General features: G+C 42.2%; 1 protein-coding gene across 1 annotated transcript in view; it reads left to right on the top strand.

Annotated features, from left to right (window-relative positions):
* ADARB1 (adenosine deaminase RNA specific B1) overlaps nucleotides 1–21955 on the top strand; it is a 42726-nt gene that overhangs the window by 12586 nt on the left and 8185 nt on the right. Inside the window, 10 exon segments of the mRNA XM_030487183.1 lie at nucleotides 2432–3363; nucleotides 9063–9177; nucleotides 11089–11109; nucleotides 11112–11284; nucleotides 11764–11891; nucleotides 12458–12483; nucleotides 12486–12566; nucleotides 12569–12595; nucleotides 12598–12619; nucleotides 19053–19234. Of these exon segments, the coding sequence (XP_030343043.1) occupies nucleotides 2432–3363; nucleotides 9063–9177; nucleotides 11089–11109; nucleotides 11112–11284; nucleotides 11764–11891; nucleotides 12458–12483; nucleotides 12486–12566; nucleotides 12569–12595; nucleotides 12598–12619; nucleotides 19053–19234 (1707 nt within the window).

Consider the following 21955-nt stretch of genomic DNA (forward strand, 5'->3'; position numbering starts at 1 on the left):
AGGTCTGCACCCTCAGCCTGAGAAGGAGTTTCCCTTTCCTGCAGTCCAGTGACTCTGTGGGTTGGAACAGAGTCTTTTTTTCCCCATCATGTGCAAGGCTTGGACTTGAATCACCTGCACAATGCAGAAACTTGCCTGCTTTCATGATCTCTGCTTTGACTTGGGCTGCTAGCTCCCTGCTTGCTTTCTCTCCTAGTTTCTCCCACCCTGCAGGTTCTCAAAGCTTACAAGCCTAGTAGCTCTCAAGCAAGGAGTAGTTCTTTCTTATTGAGACAAGGTAAGCATGCAAGTTTCTTTCTTGCTTCCTACAAGTCCCCCCTCCCTGTCAGGGCATCATTTCCCCTGTGTCATGAAGTGGATTAAGGAGTTCCTCCAGCTGCTGTACTTACATGGAGAAGTTCAGGGGGGTTTGTTATGGGGTTTTTTAACATTCAGCTGGAGTCGTTCAACTCGTATTTCTTATGGTTTCCACAGGCACTGGTAGTAGTCTTCATATAAAAAGAAAGATAAAACCAGATTTTGTGTTAACTAAATTATTACTGTTTAGCTTAAAAGTCATATTGGTTGATAACACTACTTGCCATGAGTAAGAGCAATGTTCCACAAATGGTAGTTTAGATAAGATATAATTTTTGGAGATGACAGCTTCAGATAAGAAACTCATTACAAGGAAAGATTTAAAAAGTCACTCTACTATCCTTAGATTCCTTCACCATATATGTATGTATATATAAAGAATATATATACATGAACACTATGTATTGACAGTTGTGGCCCTCTAGTACACATTCTGCAGGCAATATAATTTGTGGATGAATGTTACAAGAGATACTTTCTTAAATTTAGCAGCTTTCTAGTGATGAAATGCTTCAGAATACTGAGTATTTTATTCTTGACTGACTTCAATTGGCTGGGATTCAGCGTTCAGTACTGTACCATTTGTTGTGCTGTTGTGATTTAACAGAATGTGTTCCTGCTTTGGCTTTTTCTTTTGATCTTTTTCTTCTTCTTCTCCTTCTTTTCTCTTCGAGCACCGAAAGGAGTAACCTATCGAGCTTTTGCTGGAGGATGTTATAAATGAAAATTTAGTAACCATTCCATCAGCTTTGTAATCTGGGCGAAGTGATGTGTGCGTGCTAGGGCAGTCATAGGGAAGGCTTCAAGAGCGGCTGCAATTTGTCGCTGTGAATGAGAGCTTCCACTTGAATTTGCTCTCATTTCAGTTCATACTTAGCATCTAGTTACAGTGTAGATGTAATATAGATAGTTTGATGTGTCGGAACAGAGGAGTTAAAAATATTTGACCTACTAAATTTGCCTTTTCATTCACAAATGCCAACGTAAAGCACAAATAATTAATCTCCTTATTTTCTTTAACAAGGTAAAAATGAGGTCCTTGCAGTTACAGCAACTAGAATTCTTTAAACATACATCTGACATACAATAACTTTCTATTTTAGAAAATAAATCATTAAATTAATATCACAATACTCCCCTCCGCCCCCCATTAAAATATCACTGGGTTTGCTCAGCTTTTGTCACACTTGTTGTATTCTGTGTGGTCTTGAGAGAAGATCCTTATCACGGTGTTTGTAACTGTGACAGCAGTCTTGTTTCTTTGCAAGGAAGTACAAAATAGCTTGTAAATGACAAATACAAGTCGTCTTAATAAAAGGCTGTGTGGAAATACATAAAGTAACATATATATAAAGTAATATATAAAGTAGTCTTGTGGTTATGCTGGCACAGTGGGCAGCTGAAGTTCCTGAGCACGTGGGGGTGAGGTGAAATGAACATCTAGGAAAGGTGTAAAAACAATTAAACTCAGAAAATACGGAATAGCTACAGAGAAACAAAAACATTCCAACACTCTCCAGCCGTGGTGCCTACCAAAGAGCTGCCTGATTTTTCATGGCTGAGGTTTTATTTATGTCCTTTTTCAAACTGAGCAACTAAAATCACTAAGAAAAAAAATGTGCCATGACTAAAATCAGGATAAAGTAAAACTAAATATCCATCTCCTACTACTGGTCTTAAGCATTCATTTTTATTTTACTAGTGGTTCTTTGTTTTATAGGCGAATGCCTATAAATTTATACTTCTGGTTTAAAGCACTCTTCAGGCCAAACACAACTTATTAGTAAAAGTTTTGTTCCAGCACGATTTAAATGCAAAACAGCAACAAAAAAGCTGCAGTATTTTTTTGCTATCTGATCGTGTCAAATGTGTAGTTTGAAAATCAATCTTGAGTGTGTTATTTCTTGAATTACTGACATTTTCTTGTTATCATGTCTGATCGTGTTGCAAAGCTTTAACCTGTGAGCACACATCACTTAACCAGTTACAAAGAGAGATAAAGGAATCTATAAATTTTGCATTTACAAGATCCTGCACCGAAGGCATTGTAAGTTACTCTTTCTGGGCACCACAGGTTCGAGCAGCACTGACGTTAAAGAAAACCGCAACGTGGACAACGTTCCCCCCAAGGAGGGCAGTGGGCAAGGTGCCGGGGAGGGGACACAGCTTTCCAACGGCGGTGGCAGCAGCAGCAGAAAGCGTCCTTTGGAGGAGGGCAACAATGGCCACTCCAAATTTCGCCTGAAGAAGAGGAAGAAAACACCCGGCCCCATTCTACCAAAGAACGCCCTGATGCAACTTAATGAGATTAAACCCGGTTTACAGTACAAACTCCTCTCCCAGACAGGCCCAGTTCATGCCCCCATGTTTGTGATGGCGGTTGAAGTCAATGGGCAGGTATTTGAGGGGTCTGGCCCAACAAAGAAGAAAGCCAAGCTTCACGCTGCTGAAAAGGCTCTCCGGTCTTTTGTCCAGTTCCCAAACGCTTCGGAAGCCCACCTAGCAATGGGAAGGACTCTGTCGGTCAACACGGATTTCACCTCCGACCAAGCGGACTTCCCCGACACCCTTTTCAATGGGTTCGAAACGCCGGTCCCTTCCGATGCTTCCTTTTACCTGGGCTCCAACGGGGACGGGTCCTTTAGCTCTAGCGGGGACTATGGTTTGCCATCGTCTGCCGTAGCCAGCAGCCTTTCCCAGTCACCTCTCCCTGCACCATCACCTTACCCCTCCGCCAGCGGGAAGAACCCTGTCATGATCCTCAACGAGCTGCGGCCAGGGCTGAAGTACGAGTTTCTCTCGGAGAGTGGGGAGAGCCATGCCAAAAACTTTGTCATGGCCGTGGCGGTGGATGGTCAGACTTTTGAAGGCTCAGGAAGGAATAAAAAGCTGGCAAAAGCTCGGGCGGCTCAGTCAGCCCTCGCATCCTTGTTTAACATGCAGCTGGACCAGACCCCATCTCGACAGCCCATTCCTAGCGAAGGGCTCCAGTTACACTTGCCACAGGTGAGAAGCCCTTTGGGTTTTGTTGATGTCTTTGGATAATGACCAAGAGTAGCTGAGTCATGAGTATTTAGTCAGCTTGAACAGCATTTCTGCTGTTTATTCTGCTACTGTAGATGTGTGTGTGCACCCGTCTACATATATATATATACACACATCTATATATATAGATGTATGTATATATACACCTCCCATATGAAGACAGGCTGAGAAAATTGGGGCTGTTCAGCCTGGAGAAGAGAAGCTGTGTGGAGATCTCAGAGCAGCTTCCAGCATCTGAAGGGGGCCTACAAGGATGCAGAAAGGGACTCTTCATCAGGGACTGTAATGACAAGACAAGGGGTGCTGGGTTCAAACTGAAACAGGGGAAGTTCAGGTTAGATATAAGGAAGAAGTTCTTTACTGTGAGGGTGCTGAGGCGCTGGCACAGGTTTGCCCAAAGAAGTGGTAAATGCCCCATCCCTGGCAGTGTTCAAGGCCAGGTTGGACACAGGGCTTGGAGCAACCTCATTTAGTGGAAGGTGTCCCTGCCGCGTGGCGGGGGGTTGGAACTGGATGAGCTTTAAAGTCCTTTCTAACCCCAAACTATTCTAGGATTCTATGTATATATGTATTAGTGATTTATCCACTTATGGCTTCTGACAGTTGAATGAATTCTTTATATTCTGTTGGACAAGAGGAGACTTTGTTGCTGATGCTTTCAGCTGTGATCATGTCACATAAGAGAGCACCAAGCCCAGTGCAGTGCCAGCTTGGATATAGTTTGTGCTGAGGAAGCTTGAATCACGTCTTGCTCATCTTAGGCAGCAAGGCTTTCAGGAGTTCAAGTCAGAAATACTGCTTTGAGTAAATTATTATTTGAAACAACAGTTTTTAGCAGAGAAGAAATCATTCTCTTCTGCAAACTGAAATTGTTGGCATGAAGAGAGGTGAATGATGGAAGTCAAGGACAGATGAAGTGAGGCAGTTGCCACGTATTTCCAGGGTCTAAATAAATGACACATTTGCAGTGCATGTATCCAAGACTCATGGTTAAATAGCTGGTCATCAAAAGGATTGTGCTCTAATCTAGTTAATAAGTATATCTAAGTTATCTAGACAGTATATCTAGATGAGAAATAGTTTAAATCAAATAATTGCTGAACTAGGGAAGGTATCACACATTCCAAACATAGACCAGACATTTAAAGTAACTAGAATGGAATAAATTTCATTTTTTTTTTTCAGTGAAGAAAAGTTCTCCCTTATCTGCTTGCTTGTGTTTCTCCCTATCAAACTACAGTAATGATTGTTCAACTGCCCTCTTTCTACTGTGTCTCTTGGGTCTTTTTGATGGTATTATATGCCTGTCTAAATTCAAGTACTTGCCTTTGACTTTTGTAACATTCTGTGTGTTTATTATGAGAATGTCAAGGCTTTGACCTTTTCTACCTCAAAAACCAATGGTTTAGATTTCATTGAAGCTATTAGATACTGATCTGATTTGATAATGTGGGGTTGAAGAGTGTAAGTAGATGTTGTGACTGTTTTAAGTATGTTGTTTTCTCAAAATGCCTGGACCGTATGCATAATTTAGGAATTCCTGGATGCTTTCTTTTTTAATCTTGCAAAATTAATGCATTATTGATGGATGTTTCCTTCAATCTCAAATCTAGGATCATGCTATTTCAGGTACTTACGATTTCTTCAGTAGTCATTTCAGCCTGCATTCTCTGCTGTGCCTTGAAAGTAGATTTGGCCTCAGACCCCCGAAAATTCACTGCCAGTAATTTATGTGGTGTTGGTTCTTGAATCAGTAAACCAGTGAAAATTGGAACCAGAATAGAGAAGTGGGAAAGAGCACAAGGTGAGATGTGAAAGAGAGGTCATTCTAAGAGTGTAAAGTTGTTTCTCCACCTGGTGTAGCACAGCTAAGCTAACAGCCTTTTTCCTTTCAGGGATTTCCATGGACTGCTGGGCAGTGCTGGGTTGTTGAGCTCCTTGCTTTTTGCCAGGTTTTGACTGACTCCCAAGTAAGAGCTTATGGATTCTCAGGGCATTTGAGCCTAAGGGCACAGCCTGAATAACAAAAAAGCAACAACATACAAACACAACTCTCAATTTTTTCCAGCTCTCCTACATTGATACCCATATTGTGCATAGCAAGGCATGCCTAGGGATACTTGTGTTTCACCTCTCGTAGGTGTGCACTGGTAAAGGCTGCTCCAGTGTGGAGGAGAACCCAGTGGGCTTTAGGAGTAATGCCAGTAATACACTGGATGGGAAGGTTGCTGGTACTGCCTCGTGTAGACCCGATTCCAAGTCAGTTATTTATTGAGAGGGTTTTGAGCAGCTTGTCATCAGGATGTCATCATCCTTTCTGCACTTCACTGTGCACAAAGTGTGTTAGATCACACTGCTTTTAAGTATAATTAGCTGTCAAGCTACTGGAATGATATGAGATCTGGTACATATTAGTGATTTTGGCCTGGTATGTATTAATCGTAGAATCCCAGACTGGTTTGGGTTGGAAAGGACCTTAAGATTATCCAATTACAACTGCCTGCCGTAGGCAGGGACACCTTCCACTAGACCATGTTGCCCAAGACCTATCCACCCTAGCCTTAATTAATGATTAATAAGGGTTATATTAAGGGTTATTATTAATGATTAATAAGGGTTTAAAACATTTTTGGTGTTTTCAGGTTCTTTATTTATTTTTTTTTTTTTTTAACTCTGTGAGTTGTTTAATTTTTTTTTTTACAGAGTATTTACTTAGGCTGTGTAAAGATGTTAAATTTGGAGCTAATCCTCAAGTGGGTGAGGTTGCAATCATTGGAGAGTGCAGGAATGATGTAAGTGAGGATAGGATTTGTTATAACCCATAGACCAAATAAAATGCTACTTGGGTTGGGGAAAAATGGAAGACAGAAATTTGCAAGGAGAGGAAAAAGCCAAATAATAAATGTTTAGTGGAAATCGTAAAAGTGGAAGATGTCCCTTCCCATGGCAGTGGGTTGGAACTAGATGAGCTTTAAGGCCCCTTCCAACCCAAACCAGTCTGTGATTCTACAACACAGTGTGGTTGTGCTGATGGACATGTTGGAATTGACTGCCTGGGTTGCAGGTTCAAAAGTGGCCTGTATCTGGTGTGTTACTTTGTGGTGCCTCATGAGAGAAATCAGTAGAGCAGAGTTGAGAGGAGAGATGGTCCCTGCTCCAGTGGTGATGGTGAGTATCTGCTGAAGTGCACATTGATGATCCCACACCTCCTGACAGCCGCAGGCACTCCAGAGAGGATGGAATGCAAGCTCTCAAATGGTGCAGAAGGACAGCTGACATCAGGAATCAGCTTATAAAATGGGCATTTTTAACTTTATGGTCTGTAGAGTTGGTTATCGAGGTGCTGATCCGATGGCTTAATGCTTTTAAAACCAGTCTCTGCAAAGCAAGCTGCCTTTGGTTCCACCACACAGGTAATCACCAGCATTCATCTGGGGTGGTCTCTGCGTCCTGCCAAGGTCTGCCTTCAGATCCAGACAGACCTGAACTTCATCAACTTCAGAATCTTTTAAAACATGGATGGTCGGGGTGGTTCTACTACAACATTGCTGCAAGATATGTATTAACCAAAATCAATCTGTGGATTCACTGTAACTTCATCAGAGAAAGGAAAATGCACCCAAAGTAGCTTTGAGCTCACATGCCTTAATGAGAAAACCATCAGCTATTTTAGGTCTTTCCTTTTTGGAATTACCCAACTTTGAATAATGATGTAATGCAGGAGCGGGGGTAGAGGAACTGCATGTCAGATGTTAGGGCACTCACTGGGAAGGTGAGGCACGAGCTCCATTGCTGTTCCAATTAATATTTATTTATGTGAAAGGGAGTAGAGTCAGAATGAGAAGTTGAAGATCCTTACCGAGGCCAGTCAGTGCTCTGGGTTTGATGTGGACACAGCTTCAAGTCCTTGGTTTTGAGATGGGGACAGCGAGGACATCATTTTAGGCCAGGAAGTCTCATTGCTCATGCTGCAGTGGTATGTTCATAGCCTGCCTTATTCCCATCTCTTCCATGCTTTTAGTGAGTTTTAACTATGTTAATGTAACGGAGAAAAGAGTAATGCTTCTAATTTAGGAGGTGAGTATTCTTATAAAAGACTAAAACGTTAGTAACTAAATCTATAGACATTTAATAGTGTTTATTCCTCACCACCCCCCTGTTGTCATGCAAATTGAGTTTCAAAGAGAAAAAGAAAAGTCTTTAATAAGTCTGCCTGTTTTCTGGCAGTGATTTTCTTCCTCCTGCACCTACACTTCCTTCTGTATTGTTTGACTCTCTAGTAGTCTTTTTGTCTCACTTGAGTTGTGCTTAGTCCTTTCTTATCAGCCCTCCCCAGTGTCTGGCTTCGTGTTCTTTCAAGTGGGTTTTGGTTTCCTTGCCAGCAGCTTAATTCCACAGTGCTTGAGCTGCAGCCCCATCCCATCCTTCTATGCCAGCTTTACATATTCCCAGAGGGACTCACTGTGTTCTCACTTGTATACCAACACCACAGTTTCCTATGTGAAAAAAAGAATCATTTTGGGAAAAGCTAATGTGTCCACGTTGCATGCAGTTCTCACCTCTTGATGAGAACCTGTTGAAGGCAGCCCTGGTTCCCCCAGGGAATGGGTGATCGCATGATGTAGGTCAGCCTCCGTTTGGCTGGGTAGGTTGACGATCTGTGTAGTGATTTACCCGTGTTTGGTGACCTGGAAGGATCATAGAATCACAAAGCAATTCCATCTAGCATGTAACTTGCCTTCCTCAGCAGCTCCCTTGGGAGCAACCAGCTAGCTGTGCTATCATAGATTACTATGGGTTTCAGTTTATTTTCAGGTGAAAACTCAAGGGTTTGAGTTTTGACTCATCTTTTCTAGCTGTTATAGTTCCAGCTTCCTTAAAAGCAACAGATGAGATGAGCTGCAGTGTTGAACTGAACCGTCGTTCGATGAGAGCACGACTGGTATTTTTAAGTGTTCCTTACTATTAGAAGTTAGCCCTCCTTACAGCCTGACCCACATTGCTGCAAGATACAAGAAGGCTGTGGCTGTTGTAGTTCAAGTATTCCTGAAGGTTAAAGAGATAAATCCTTCCTCATGCTGAGATAGCTTATTTGGGATTATGTGTTGACATTTTCTATTGCTAAATTTATATATGTCTTGTAAAAATGAGAAACAGAAAATGTTGAATCACTGTGGAAAACAGATTTGTTCCTATTTATGTAATAGATAATGAATTTGATTGTTATAAAAGGTTTACATGTTGGGTTGAGGAGCCTGGTTTCTGCACTTCAAACTTCTTGTCAGGTCGAATGTTGAGGAAACTGAAATGATGTGTTTTGAGGTTAGAGCATGAAAGTATAGACTTATCTGTCTGTCCAGTTGTTCTCCTCAGCCTCAAATGTTCATAACAATGTGAGCATTAGGTACTTTGATGCTTGGCTTAGGGCTGTCTGACCCCGTTTTAATCGATGTGGAGGAGCTGGGAATGCTCAGGATGCCTGAAAATCACATCCTTGACATACTGCTGATGCCTCAGTGTAGTTTTTAAAGCGAACAATAAAAGCTCCTTTGATTTCTTGTGTCAGATCATTGAAAAGTGCAAATCTATAATCTAATGTTGCTGTGATTTTTAGAATATTTTTTTAATTGTCTAATCTGCATTTCTGTGTGATCCCACAGGTTTTAGCTGACGCTGTCGCACGCTTGGTTGTAGATAAATTCAGTGATTTGACAGAAAATTTCACATCTCCACATGCACGTAGAAAAGTCCTTGCTGGAATTGTCATGACAACAGGTAAAGAAAAGGAGTCCTATTTTGCTTAAATAAGAGCTCTGTTTGCATTCTAGGAAACTCCCTTTTTTTTTCAATCAACCAGTATTGAAATACATTTTCCCAGTTTAATCTTCACAGTGCACTAAATAGAGCAATTAAATCTTGGCTGAAGTTAATTACAGGAAAATTAGAGCTGCAGATACTTCTGTTTCCATAGACTTCCTGTCTTCTGCCTGATTGAGACATCTAAGATGACTTATGGTCTACAAAATACATGTATCTTTTAAAATCTGACAGTAGATCTAACATGAATTGTACTGCAGTGGTCACACAAATGGTATGCTTGGGTTTTGGCATCTTATGAAAGAAATGATGCTTGCTTCCCAAGTTTTTAAGGTTTTGCACTTTGTTAGAGTTATTCTTGCTTTATTCTTAGTGCTTTGTGTCTCAGTCATTTTAGTCAAAATATCTGAAAAAGCAGCTTACGTTTTGGCAGCTGACACCATCGTGCATGTACAAACAGCAGGAATGTTGTAGTTCTGACTGCTGGCATGAGATCTGCCAGTGGAGTTCTGCCCTAAGCTGATCTGCGACCACTCGGCTGCTGAATTTTCCTCATGCTAAGATTTCTTTTGGTCTTCAATCCATCTGAACCCTTTATTGGACATTCCTTTTGGGCCCATCATGGAATGTCATAGAATCATGGAATGGTTCATATTGTAAAGGACCTTAAAGCTCCTCCAGTTCCAACCCCCTGCCACGGGCAGGGTTGCTCCAAGCCCCTGTGTCCAACCTGGCTTTGAACACTGCCAGGGATGGGGCAGCCACAGCTTCTCTGGGCACCCTGTGCCAGCGCCTCAGCACCCTCACAGGGAAGAGCTTCTGCCCAAGAGCTCATCTCAATCTCCCCTCTGGCAGGTTAAAGCCATTCCCCATTGTCCTGTCCCTACAGGCCTTTGTCCAAAGCCCCTCTCCAGGTTTCCTGGAGCCCCTTTAGGCACCGGGTGCTGCTCTAAGGTCTCAGAGCAATAAGGTCTCAGCCTGTCCCAATTAGTTGTGTGAGTCAGACGAATAGTGATAACTTCCCATGGTGATTTGGTCAATGCCAGCCCTTTCCTCCTGCAGGGATGTTTGTTAGGGTTTCCTCCAGAGCAGTGAAGTCTGAGGGTGCTGGTTAGAGTAGAAACTCTGTCATATGACATCCATGGTGGGCTGATCCTGGCCAGCAGTCAGACCACCAGCCTCCTTCTAGCTGCTCTCTCCTGGAGCACAGAGAGAAAATGGAAGGAGGGCAAGAAGACAAACACTGGGTGGGTAGACAGACACTGTAACTTCGAACATAGACTCACCAGGTTGGAAAAGACCTTTAAGATCATCAAGTCCAACCATTCCCCAGCACTGCCAAGACCGCCACTAACCCATGGCACTGAGGGCCTCGTCTACACGGTGTGTGAACACTTGCAGGGATGGTGACTCCAGCACTGCCCTGGGACACCCTCTCTTCCTTTCTCTGAGCTCCTGTTTATTCTATAGTATGGAATGATTTAATACCAAGAACTTCTAGAAGATTTAATACCAAGAACACTTCTAGAAGATTATACTGCCGATAAGCTTTACAGTGTTAAGCATTAACTTCTTCATTCCTTATCTTTCTGTTGCTAGTTTAATACCCTTCCATAATGTATTTCTGTTTTAATAAATCAGTGACTTTCAGATATCTAAAGTCACTGTGAATATCTGCATAGGGGCAAGGAGGCACATGCTGGAAGCTAGCTGGGGCTCAGATAAAGCACCATCTTCATAGCCCAGCTTAGTAACTCTTCCTGGCAGCAGTTTTTCCTTCACGTTTTCTAACTTGTTTAGTTCTGCATAAGATGATTTGTTGGATTTTGAAACTTAGTTGTATCTTCTTCCTGAAACTTTATTTTACAGGTACGGATGTGAAAGATGCCCTGGTATAAGTGTTTCTACAGGAACAAAATGCATTAATGGTGAATACATGAGTGATCGTGGTCTTGCATTAAACGATGCCATGCAGAGATTATATCTCGCCGGTGCCTTGCTTAAATTTCTCTATACACAACTGAGCTTTATCTAAGTGAGCTGGAGGGAAAAGGAAGATGAGCTGATCACATGAACTGAAAGTGTCTGTGGAACATCTGTGAACATTTTCAATGTGATCTATTGTTCTGCTGCATTAGGATGTTTCATTTAGAATTCAGGCTCTTTGTCCTAGTTTTGACTTGAATAAAACGTATTCAGTTAGCTGTAATCATGAGATAGGAGGAAAGAAAACATCATTGGGAACATTTTGTAAGCTCTAAATATGCAGATCAAAACAACCTCAAGTGAGCTAAAGGGTGGTGATGTTTCATTTGCCGTTAAGTGCCTGAAAGCTCTTAACATCTGAGGTGTCAAGGCTCTCTATTTCCTGTCACAGTGGTCTTTTCACTTTGTTAATAGTAATAACGTTAGCTTTATATCACAAACATTCCCAGACACCTGTGGTTGTTTTAATTGCCTATTAGACTGCCCAGCTATGGTTCTTAGTGTTCACTCAGTTTTGACTCTGTTTTATTCTCTCTTTCAGCAATAAAGAAGATCAACAAAATCTATTTTATCAAGTCGGAGCGAGGTGGATTTAAGCTGAAGGAGAATGTGCAGTTCCATCTCTATATCAGCACATCTCCTTGTGGTGATGCGAGGATTTTCTCCCACATGAAGCAGCACAAGAGGTATGACTGCAGTCCTGCTCCAGCAAGGAGGTTAAAGTATTTTTGAGCATGTCCGAGCGGTACAGTTAATTTAGGTGTCTTCTTTCCTTTAGTGTAGATGTGTTTAGACAAAGATCTCTTCCAAAAAAATCTGAGCTGTTCTTCCTGTGTGATAGAAGTTCAGTGTAGACTGATCCCATGTGGTCTTGAAGAGCTGAAGCCAGATAAGCCAGTGAGTCAGCAAGTATTTGTACAGAACTAACCAACCCTTTATGTTTCCAGCTTTTAACAGTGGTTTTCTGCCTGCCCTTTCTTGATCTGTCTGTTAACTTTGTTCTAATGCTGTAATACGCAGAACAATTGAAGAGCTCTCTGCTGGTACTGCTCTTTGTGGAAAGCTTGTTTCGTTGCAAAGCGTTGTAAGAAGAAGTCTGAGAGTTCTGATGCTGTAGCTCATTTTCAAGGGCAATAGAAATTCGTATGCAGCAGCAGGCAATACTTAATTGCCTTCTTATTGTAAAAAGTGTCTGTAAAAACACTTTTGAGAATGTTCCTCAGCTGATTGTAAGTGATTTTTTATCATTTAGATCAAGGGACAGGCATCCAAACCGCAAAGCAGAGGACAGCTACGACAAAGATAGAATCTGGGGAAGGACCATCCCTGTGCGCTCACTACCACTATCCAGACGTGGGATGGTGTCTGCAAGGAGAAAGGCTACTTACCATGTCTGCAGTGACAAGATAGCAAGGTAGATACGGACAATTGCTTTCTTTGCTATTGCTTTTTATTGCTGAACGAGGAGGGTTGCATGATACCTGTAGTGAATGGGCAGGTTCTTGGTTTGCTTGTTTTATTGCTTAGATGTAGCGGGGGTGGCTTTAATTCCAGTGATAGAGCTCTGGTTCTTACCTGCTCTTGGTGTCAGACCTCCTGCTGGCTTCAGAGACAAGGTGAAATCATAATGTATCATTCCTGCACTTCAAGTCATGACAGCTTTGGTTTGTATTTATATCACTAGGAAATAGCAGAGGATGCCTCTTTTCCCCTCCCAAGAGCAGTAAAGCATTAGTAAAACAATGCATAAATACATTAGTTAGATTTGGATAACCTCCTCCGTTGAGATACATCCTTTGCCTAATCCCTGGCAGTGTTCAAGGCAGGTTGGACACAGGGGCTTGGAGCAACCTGCTCTAGTGGAAGGTGTCCCTGCCCGTGGCAGGGGTTGGAACTGGTGAGCTTGAGGTCCTTCCAACCCAAGCGATTCCATGATTTGATGATATAAAAGATAGATACATTTTGCATGAGTAGATTTGGATTTGCGTCATTTTATACAGAGAAAAAATGTTCAGTTAAAAAAATATTAATTGATGGGCACTTTGAATTTATAATTTTAAAATTATTTTAAAACTTTTTATTGTCATTAGATGTTTAGTTTCCAAACTATGCTTTTATCATATTTTATCAATTCCTTCTTCTTGTCCTTTTGACAAAGATTGTAAGATTTATTCTTTTTTGTTCAAAACCATAATAGACAAATAATTACCCCTTTGTCCTTTAACAAGTATCAGAATATGAGAGAGTTGCAGGCATCTTGAAATGAATCTGTGTGTTTGCAGCCTCCATGTTCTTGCAAACTAGATGAGAAATGAGTATTTCAGCTGATGGTATTTTAGTTACATTTTAGTGAAAATAGCTCTGCTGTTTCGTCAAGTTACAGTTCAAAATGTATTAAGTGTATTAGGTGGAACTATCCTTGTGAACAGCATATGCCACATCAAAAATGCAGCAGGAAGGTTATGGAGTCACTTTGTTCCTCTAGCCTTGTCTCAAGTAATCAGCATCTCTACTGAAGGAAGATATTTTACTTTAGTTTAAAACTAAATATAACTGGATAGAGCCTTTCAGTAGATAGGACAGAATAATTCTACAAAAATGCCATTTCAGTTTCTTTTAGGATATTTTCCATCAAATTCACCAAATAAATTCCCCAGCTTCATGCCAGGGACTTCTCCAAGCACCCCACATGGTAACTGTGCCCATTCAGTTGATTTCTTTTATCACGTCATCGTTGCTGTTAATGCAAATGACAAAGAAATGAAGCCAGTTTTGAGCTAGAACCCATTTGACTATTTGTTGATTTTGTGATGCAGAACAGACTCCATCTCTCGCTTGCCTAGCTAGCTGTCACCTCTCCTTGGGGCTAATGGGAATAATTTTGTTTGTGCCAGTGAAGGAAGCAAATAGAAACCCTTGACACAGAACACAGACTATATGACGGGTAAGGAGGCCCAAATTTTCATATTCTTTTTTTACTTTCCTTATTTTTTTTACATTTCCCTGACACTTCTGACCGTGTTTTGTCCATTTTACCTTTTAAAGAATGCATTGCTCTGGAGTGTCCAGCACTCAGCCCTCCAGTATGCCTGAGCCCTGTGAATTTCCACTGAGCTTTCCCAAAGCTTCACAGTCCCAGCCTGGAAAAGACGTGGATAAATTCAGGGTGCAGGATTGCACGAGCAGGAAAGCTCTTGTATCTGAACAGCCTCGTCTGTGTGGATTATATGTATAATCCAAGCTGTTATTTCCAGCCTCTGAGTGCTTTGATGCAATGTGCTGCTGAGCACCCTCCTGAGCCTGGTAGGAACATCCAAGAAAACATGGAAAGGCCATGACTGTATTCCCGTTTGGGTCAGAAGCACTAGAACAGGATTATCCTGGTGTGTTAGTGCCTAGTGGCTTTCTGTGTAGGGCGCTTTCTGTGACCAGAGTAACTGTTCTGAGAGATTAATATACATGCATTTGTTTTCAATGTATCCTAAACTTGTTCTATGGTACTTTATGATGTCTGGTTTTATCATCCTCCTTTTGATGTGTTTTTCCACCCGCATTCATTTTAAGTTACTTGGCTTCAAATAATTACTTAAATTCTCATGAAACATTCCGAATGGAAGTTTGTAACTCAATCTTTCTCTTAGAAGTTGCACCAACACATCTTAAAATCATATGTGTGCTCACTAAAGGCTGCATGTTCAGCAGCTGTGTTCATGCCCATCCGTCTGTCTTCGAGTTGGAGAGTTATTACTAAGTGGCAAGCTCCATGACAGAGCCAGTGGGATTTCTGGACAGCAATAGAAGGAGCAATTCTCCTCATCAGTTCTTAACCCAAGCAACAGTGGCCATGTGAATGTATTCACTCGGATATTCTTCCCTCTGAGGGTGGTGAGATGCTGGCACAGAGAAGCTGTGGCAGTGTTCAAGGCCAGGTTGGACGGGGCTTGGAGCAATCTGGTCTAGTGGAAGGTGTCCCTGCCCATGGCAGGGGGTTGGAACTGGATGAGCTTTAAGGTCCTTTCCATCCCAAACCATTCTAGGATCCTATGGTACGTGGTGGCTGCATGACACCTAGGTAAAAAAACCTGTGGGGAAGTGGTAGGAAACCACTACCCAAGATGTAGCATCTAAATAACCAGAAGCAGCATCATGTAACCTCTCAAACCAGTGACCTGAGGCTTGATCCACGCTCACTGTGGTATGCAGCAAATCCTGGCAATGCCAGAAAAGCTGGTCCAGGTCAGAGCTGTGTGGTTGCCAGCCCAGGAACAGCTACAAGGGAAAGCAGATTCTCTTGGCTGTAACTGTAAATGTGACCTCAGGATAAATAAAAAGATGTTTGCAGGAAGTGCTGCTGTCAAAGATCATGGACTTTGTGCACTTACGGATTTACAGTGTGGGCCGCTGATTAAGCCACTTGGCGTGGAAGAAGCTTTGACTCCACTCCACGTAAAAGATGTTGCTGCCTGTTTATTCTGTGACTTATGAAAGGCATGGGCTGGTCATTGAGACTCAGTTAATCCCATAAGGAAACAAAGAGAAATCAGATTTAAAATCAGAAAAGAAACCACATTGCAGTTAGCTGAATTAAGTCATCTCTGCTCCTTCATTCTGCCAGGTGATGACCCAGCTAGATGCATGTCCACAGCAAGCAGATCATCACCTGCCCAGCACGGGTCTGATTTGATGTTGAGCAGCAGAAGTGTCCCTGCATATGAATGATGAGCCTGTGGATCTAGTGATGGGAGAATTGTCTTCTGTTGCCAATTTCTTGAGCCACCAGATGCTCCTAAATGAGCACTGCGCTGTGGCCAGGGTTGGAGTTTTAAGCTAGATTTAAGTTGCTTCAGTTCCTTAATGCTTTTCTGATAGTGTTTTTAATGTGCAGAAATATCCTTTGGTTAATTGTTGCACTGGAAAGGCAACACCGACTTTATTCAAGTATTCTGTAATAGAATTTGCTTTTTCTGCTCTGCAGCTCATGGTTTGAAGTGAAATACCCCATTTGGCTACAAAAGAAGTTGTGGCTTCAGTAAACATTTAGTACTAGATTGACAGCATTTGTTGGCATGCATTCTGGCAAGTTGTGCTTGTAAACTGGAAGGACGAGGCAGTTTTACCATTTCAAGATGCAATCAATGCCTGTGGCCTTTGGAAAACTGATGCGTGGTATTGGTGTAGCTTCTTCTCAGTTTATATCTAGAAAGGTTGTTTTTAGTATACATGCTAATGAAAGTGAGAAATTACTGCTTGACAGAAAGAAGTACAGTATAAAAAAGGAACAACAAGAAAATTTTCATACATCCCTCCCTTTTGACTCTGTCACAATCTGCATTTGGGTTTCATGTTTACTGCTGCGTTACTGACAGTTTCTGATACAAGTATACGTTTCTACAGCTAAGTATATGTTCTTTTATTATAACCATTGACATTTAAAGCTATTTTTATAAAGCTAACTGCCATCCAACCCTGCCTAATAAATAGTAAGACCTTGAGGTTTTGGCTGTATGAATAGTTGCTGCAAACCTTGTCCTTGCAGCCACTCTATTCTGTGTCCACACTCCTTCTCTTTCAACCAAAAGAAGTTTACAAGGCAGGCTACAGCTTTCATTTTCGGTGCAGAGAAGGGCACCAAGTAACTCAAGAATATCTGGAGAGGGGCTTTGGACAAGGGCTTGTAGGGACAGGACAAGGGGAAATGGCTTTAACCTGCCAGAGGGGAGACTGAGATTGTGTATCAGGCAGAAGTTCTTCCCTGTGAGGGTGCTGAGGCGCTGGCACAGACTTTTCCCAGAGAAGCTGTGGCTGCCCCATCCCTGGCAGTGTTCAAGGCCAGGTTGGACACAGGGGCTTGGAGCAACCTGCTCTAGTGGAAGGTGTCCCTGCCCGTGGCAGGGGTTGGAACTGGGTGAGCTTTGAGGTCCTTCAACCCAAACCATTCCATGGTTCTAAGTGTGGGAGGAAGCAGCAAAACACAAGCTCTGGAAATACTAGAGACTGAAGCAAGGGAAAGGGTCTGGCAAAGGTTTTATTTAGGAAGCTAGTGCTTGCCAGAGGAATGCTTTGGCCTTTTTTAAAATGTCCATCTGTTACTCAAGTACTGTTCATGAAAGGTAACCTGTGATGTGCCTTACTGAAGGAAGCTCAGTGTGTGGCTGCAAGTTTCAGATACTTTTGTAAGGCCCCAGTTTGCAATGCTTAGTCTTGAATTCTTTCCAGATGTTTCTTCCATAATATTATCTCTGTCTGTAGCAGTCCACGTGCTTCTTTATGCTTGACATAGGTAACTCTGCAAATAACAAGAAAATACTACTACAGTTCATTTGGCACTTGAAATACCACTGTGATTACAAAATTCTAGTCATGGTATGGTCCTTAGAAAAGTACCTTGGTCCTGGGAAGCAATAATTTTCACTTGATATCTTTCCTCTGACATCTGGTTGCTGATTGCATTTTCAGTGCTATACAAAACAGGCCTTTACTGAATGTAAAATCTACTTTATTTTTTATTAGCACAGTATTTTTATTCATTAAGGCCAGCTTTTTTATAGAGAGGTGAGTAAGCTAGTGCACATTGCCTCCATTTCATCCTCAGTGAAGATACACAAAGCAGTTGTTTCCTTGGATTGCAATTTTTATTTTGCCCTTTTTTGCTTTTAAACATCTTAGTAGTTCAGGTTTTGCAGTGGTGAAGCAGTTGTGTGTGGTTTCTAGCCTGAGCTGGTTGTGATGTGTAAGCCGTGCCATCCCAGCACAAGCTGCAAGAAACACTGTTAGCAACATCCACATTCCCCATTTTCCTAAGGAAGCCTTGCCACGTGGTTTAGAATGGGCCTTTCTGTATGAGTGTGAGCTCATCTGTTTCATTCAAGCACCAGAAGAAACTTTCTGCTGCTTGTGTCTGGGTGTTGCAGTTCTCAAGTGTGCTGTTTTCATAGTGACAAGCTGCTTGCAAGTATACCTCAGAGACAAGGACAGTGAAAATAGTCCACAGTAAAACCATTTTGAGGTTTGAGAAAGTACTTTGTATGGCTGTTACATGAAGGCTGAGAGCCAAAACTTGATCAAATGAACACAGCCACAAAAAATCCTTCTGTATTTTGCTCCTTTGCTGTATCCCTGCCACCAAACCTGATCCAGTCCTGTATCCCTGCTGCCATACCTGATCCAGTGTGGGTCACATTAGTGCAGACAGGGATTTTTGGTTGGCGTCTATGAAGCAAAGTGAGCAAAGAGTATATGCACTCTTCCTATTTTCAGGTTTCAGAATCAGTTTTCTCCCTGCCCGTGGATATTGCAAGCAACTACATAGGTCCTTCCTGGCAGCAGGATGTGGAAAGTTTGGCTGGGGTGTCAAGGACAAGCTTTCCCTTATGGTGCTGAGGTCTTGCAGACACAATCTTGCTTGTGTTCTGGGAAGGATGGTTTGCCTGCTGCCAGGTGTCTTTTGGAGGCATCAGCTACTGTTTCTGACTGAGAATCTCACAGTTTAGCTTTCTCTCATTGAATGATCCTGTCTATCTCTGGCATTAGGTTGCTGGAAAATGCATCACTAGATGAATCAGCAGGGAAAGAAAGTTATGGAGGCTGCTCCTGAAGTGGATGCTTCAGGAGACCTGTTGCTATAGGAAATCTTACTCAGGATTTCGTTGGGCATCCTATAAGTTGATCCCTGATATTCTGGCAGGTGTCACAGCTGTGCTACCACAGTCATGTGCTGGTCAAGAGGAAGGGTTCAAAGTCTAGTCTGTTGTGATTGACTGCTGTTATGTCTGGCAGATGTTCCTTGTTCCATTAAAAAGAAAGTGTTTTTTTTGTTTTGTTTTGTTTTGTTTTTCCCTCCCTCTTAGGTGGAACGTATTGGGTATTCAAGGAGCCTTACTTAGCCTCTTTGTGGAGCCAATTTACTTCTCTAGCATCATCTTGGGGAGTTTATATCATGGGGATCATCTATCCAGAGCCGTATACCAGAGGATAGCAGAGATAGAAGATCTACCACCTCTTTATACACTCAACAGACCTTTACTTAGTGGCAAGTATCTGATGGAGGAGGCCGTGCCGGTAACTAAGTCTGTTCCAGTAGCAATGTGATTTTGCAGTTCTCAAAACCTTGCAAATTATGTACTGTGAGTAAACTGCTTTCTGGTTACAACAGAGAAGTTATGTTCTAAACCTAATATAGATACTTGGTCAGAAATACCATAGCATCTTCATGAGTTAGAAGGTGGAAAGAGCTGTGGTATGAACCTTTGGATGCAGGTTCACATAACTGCTCTCTAGAGCATGCCCTAGCAATATGTGAGGCAAGTTGAAGGCCCTGGCTTAGTGAAACCTCTTCCTACCCATGAAATAACATGTCAGCTGTCACTGTTGCTTCTCTTGCCATTGCAGATATCTGTTGAATGACCACATCCTTAATCAGTATGTCAAGATAGACACATTGGATTCACCATTTCTAGATCTTTAAGAAACTAAAAATGGATGGAGAGAACATCTCAGCTGCCACTGATTGTATTTTCTTTTTATCATCAATCTGTTGGATGCAGCAGTAGCTTTAATTTGCATGGCACCCAACTTGTTTGTATGACCCAATAATACTTCCATTTCCACTTTGTGGAAGGTTAATGCACAAATGCAGCATTCAGAGCCCAGTGGCACATTCTTTGGGAGTATTTTTAAGAGGGTTAAATATATCTGACAGACAGCAGTATGGCAAGTCCCAGCCAGAGTAGTTAGTGGTTGTTTTCTGCAGTTGCTGGTGAACAGTTAAATACTGTTCTTTGGCCTTGAGCTGATCCTAGGCTCTAGTGGGGCTAAGAGGAATGGCAGTGTTTGAATGAACAGGTTGTAACTTCTAATTGAGCTGTGACTTTCAAAGGGAGTTCTGAAGCATCTTAAATCCTAAAACTGCTAGTTAAAGTAATGCTGTGGAAGTTTCAAACCTGAAATCTCTCATCCTCCCTCTCGTGTGCATTGCTTTGTTCTGTAGAACTTGGCTTTTGGCATGTGTCTGTTTATTTTCCAGAAGAAAACAAACACACGCCCCCAAAAAAACCCCACCAAACCCAAAACCCCTCAGTAATTTAAAGCATTTTTTCAAGTTTGACGTGCATTTTTAAAATAGATTTAAGGAGGGAGTGGGGAAAAGAGCATATTGGATATTAGGCATTTCTTTAGATAAGAAAGGTAATGAATAAGGATTCCCTGAACTAGGATGTGCGAAAGTGTTAAGTAACATTTTTCCTTGTATTAGCAAGTAAGTAACAATTAAAACACAGTACCAATCATTTAATAGTAGTATGGACGTAGTAGCTGATGTGTGATCTGATTTGGGGGAATTTTTATCAGCTTTTCAAGACAGCAGGTTCAGGGCAGGGTGAGGGGAGGTTTTGTTATCCTTTTCACAACATATAATAATACCTTGTCTTCTTAAAAATCATCTTTCTGCAATATTGATGTCATCTGTTTGCCCTGAAATAGCACCATCTGTTTAAACAGCTCAGCCAGGACTAGCTGAGCAGTAGAGAGTGTTCAGAAATGTTCTGTGTTGAGTTTTCATGGAAATACACATCTCCAAAATGTATGGGAAGCTGGTTTGGAAGGTTGGACTGAGAATTGTGTTGGTGGATTTTCTTCTACTGGTTCAGTCTTCTGATCCATGCTGTTAGATTCAGTGGGGCATTTGTGTAGCTGCCCATCTGCTTTTCAGTTCACATTTTGCACTGTATTCTTCCCTGGAATAAGCACCACAGAAATCCCCAATTTTATGTTCCTCCTGGTGCCACACACACAACTGTGTTTATGGTGGACTTGTTTCTACCAGAGGGAAGAACCAAATTGAGAAGAAGCTGGTTTCCCTACTGTCTCACCTGTTTAGCTGAGAAAGTACTGTAAAACTGGGTTTTTTCTCTCATAAAACAATTTTATGGCTGCAGGGACAATTGCGTTAAGTCAAAGTCTGGCTGAGTTATTGTTATCTACTGCTAAACCTGTCTTTTCATAGTTTTTCTTCCTTGTAGGAGATTTTTTCTACTTACACCTTATTTTCCCAGCAAGTTAAATGGGAACATGCACATCAGAGTGGTTGCTTTTCAGCTAGGGATGCAGAAACCTGAATGCTGGTAGAAAACTCCCTCCCTGTGCTGACTCCTGGGAGCCTTTTGGTTGCAGGACCTGGCCTTTCAATGTGCTTTTAGCACCCCAGCACTGAGGGCATGTGAGCTTTCATTGAGAATTGGCCAGCTCACTGAGAGAAGACAGGGCCAGATGCTGCGATTTTCCAGAATAATCTGAAAAGGGATTGATTTCTCAAATGGCATGAGGATGAGTCTATAAATCAGACAGTAACAAAGTGCCAGTCTGCAGGGTAACCCACATAGACTCTTTTTGGAGCCAGTGTGGGAGGTGGACATGAAAGAGTTCACCCAGAATGGAAGCAGGGTGGCAGAGCTCAGCAGATACTCTATTCAGAGAGTCAGCCTTTGAAAATCATAGAGTGGTTTGGGTTGGAAGGGACCTTAAAGCTCACCCAGTTCCAACCCCCTGCCACGGGCAGGGACACCTTCCACTAGAGCAGGTTGCTCCAAGCCCCTGTGTCCAACCTGGCCTTGAACACTGCCAGGGATGGGGCAGCCACAGCTTCTCTGGGAAAAGTCTGTGCCAGCGCCTCAGCACCCTCACAGGGAGAGCTTCTGCCTCAGAGCTCATCTCAACCTCCCCTCTGGCAGGTTCAAGCCATTCCCCTTGTCCTGTC

Source organism: Strigops habroptila, chromosome 5 (assembly GCF_004027225.2).
Source record: "Strigops habroptila isolate Jane chromosome 5, bStrHab1.2.pri, whole genome shotgun sequence".
NCBI lineage: Eukaryota > Metazoa > Chordata > Aves > Psittaciformes > Psittacidae > Strigops > Strigops habroptila.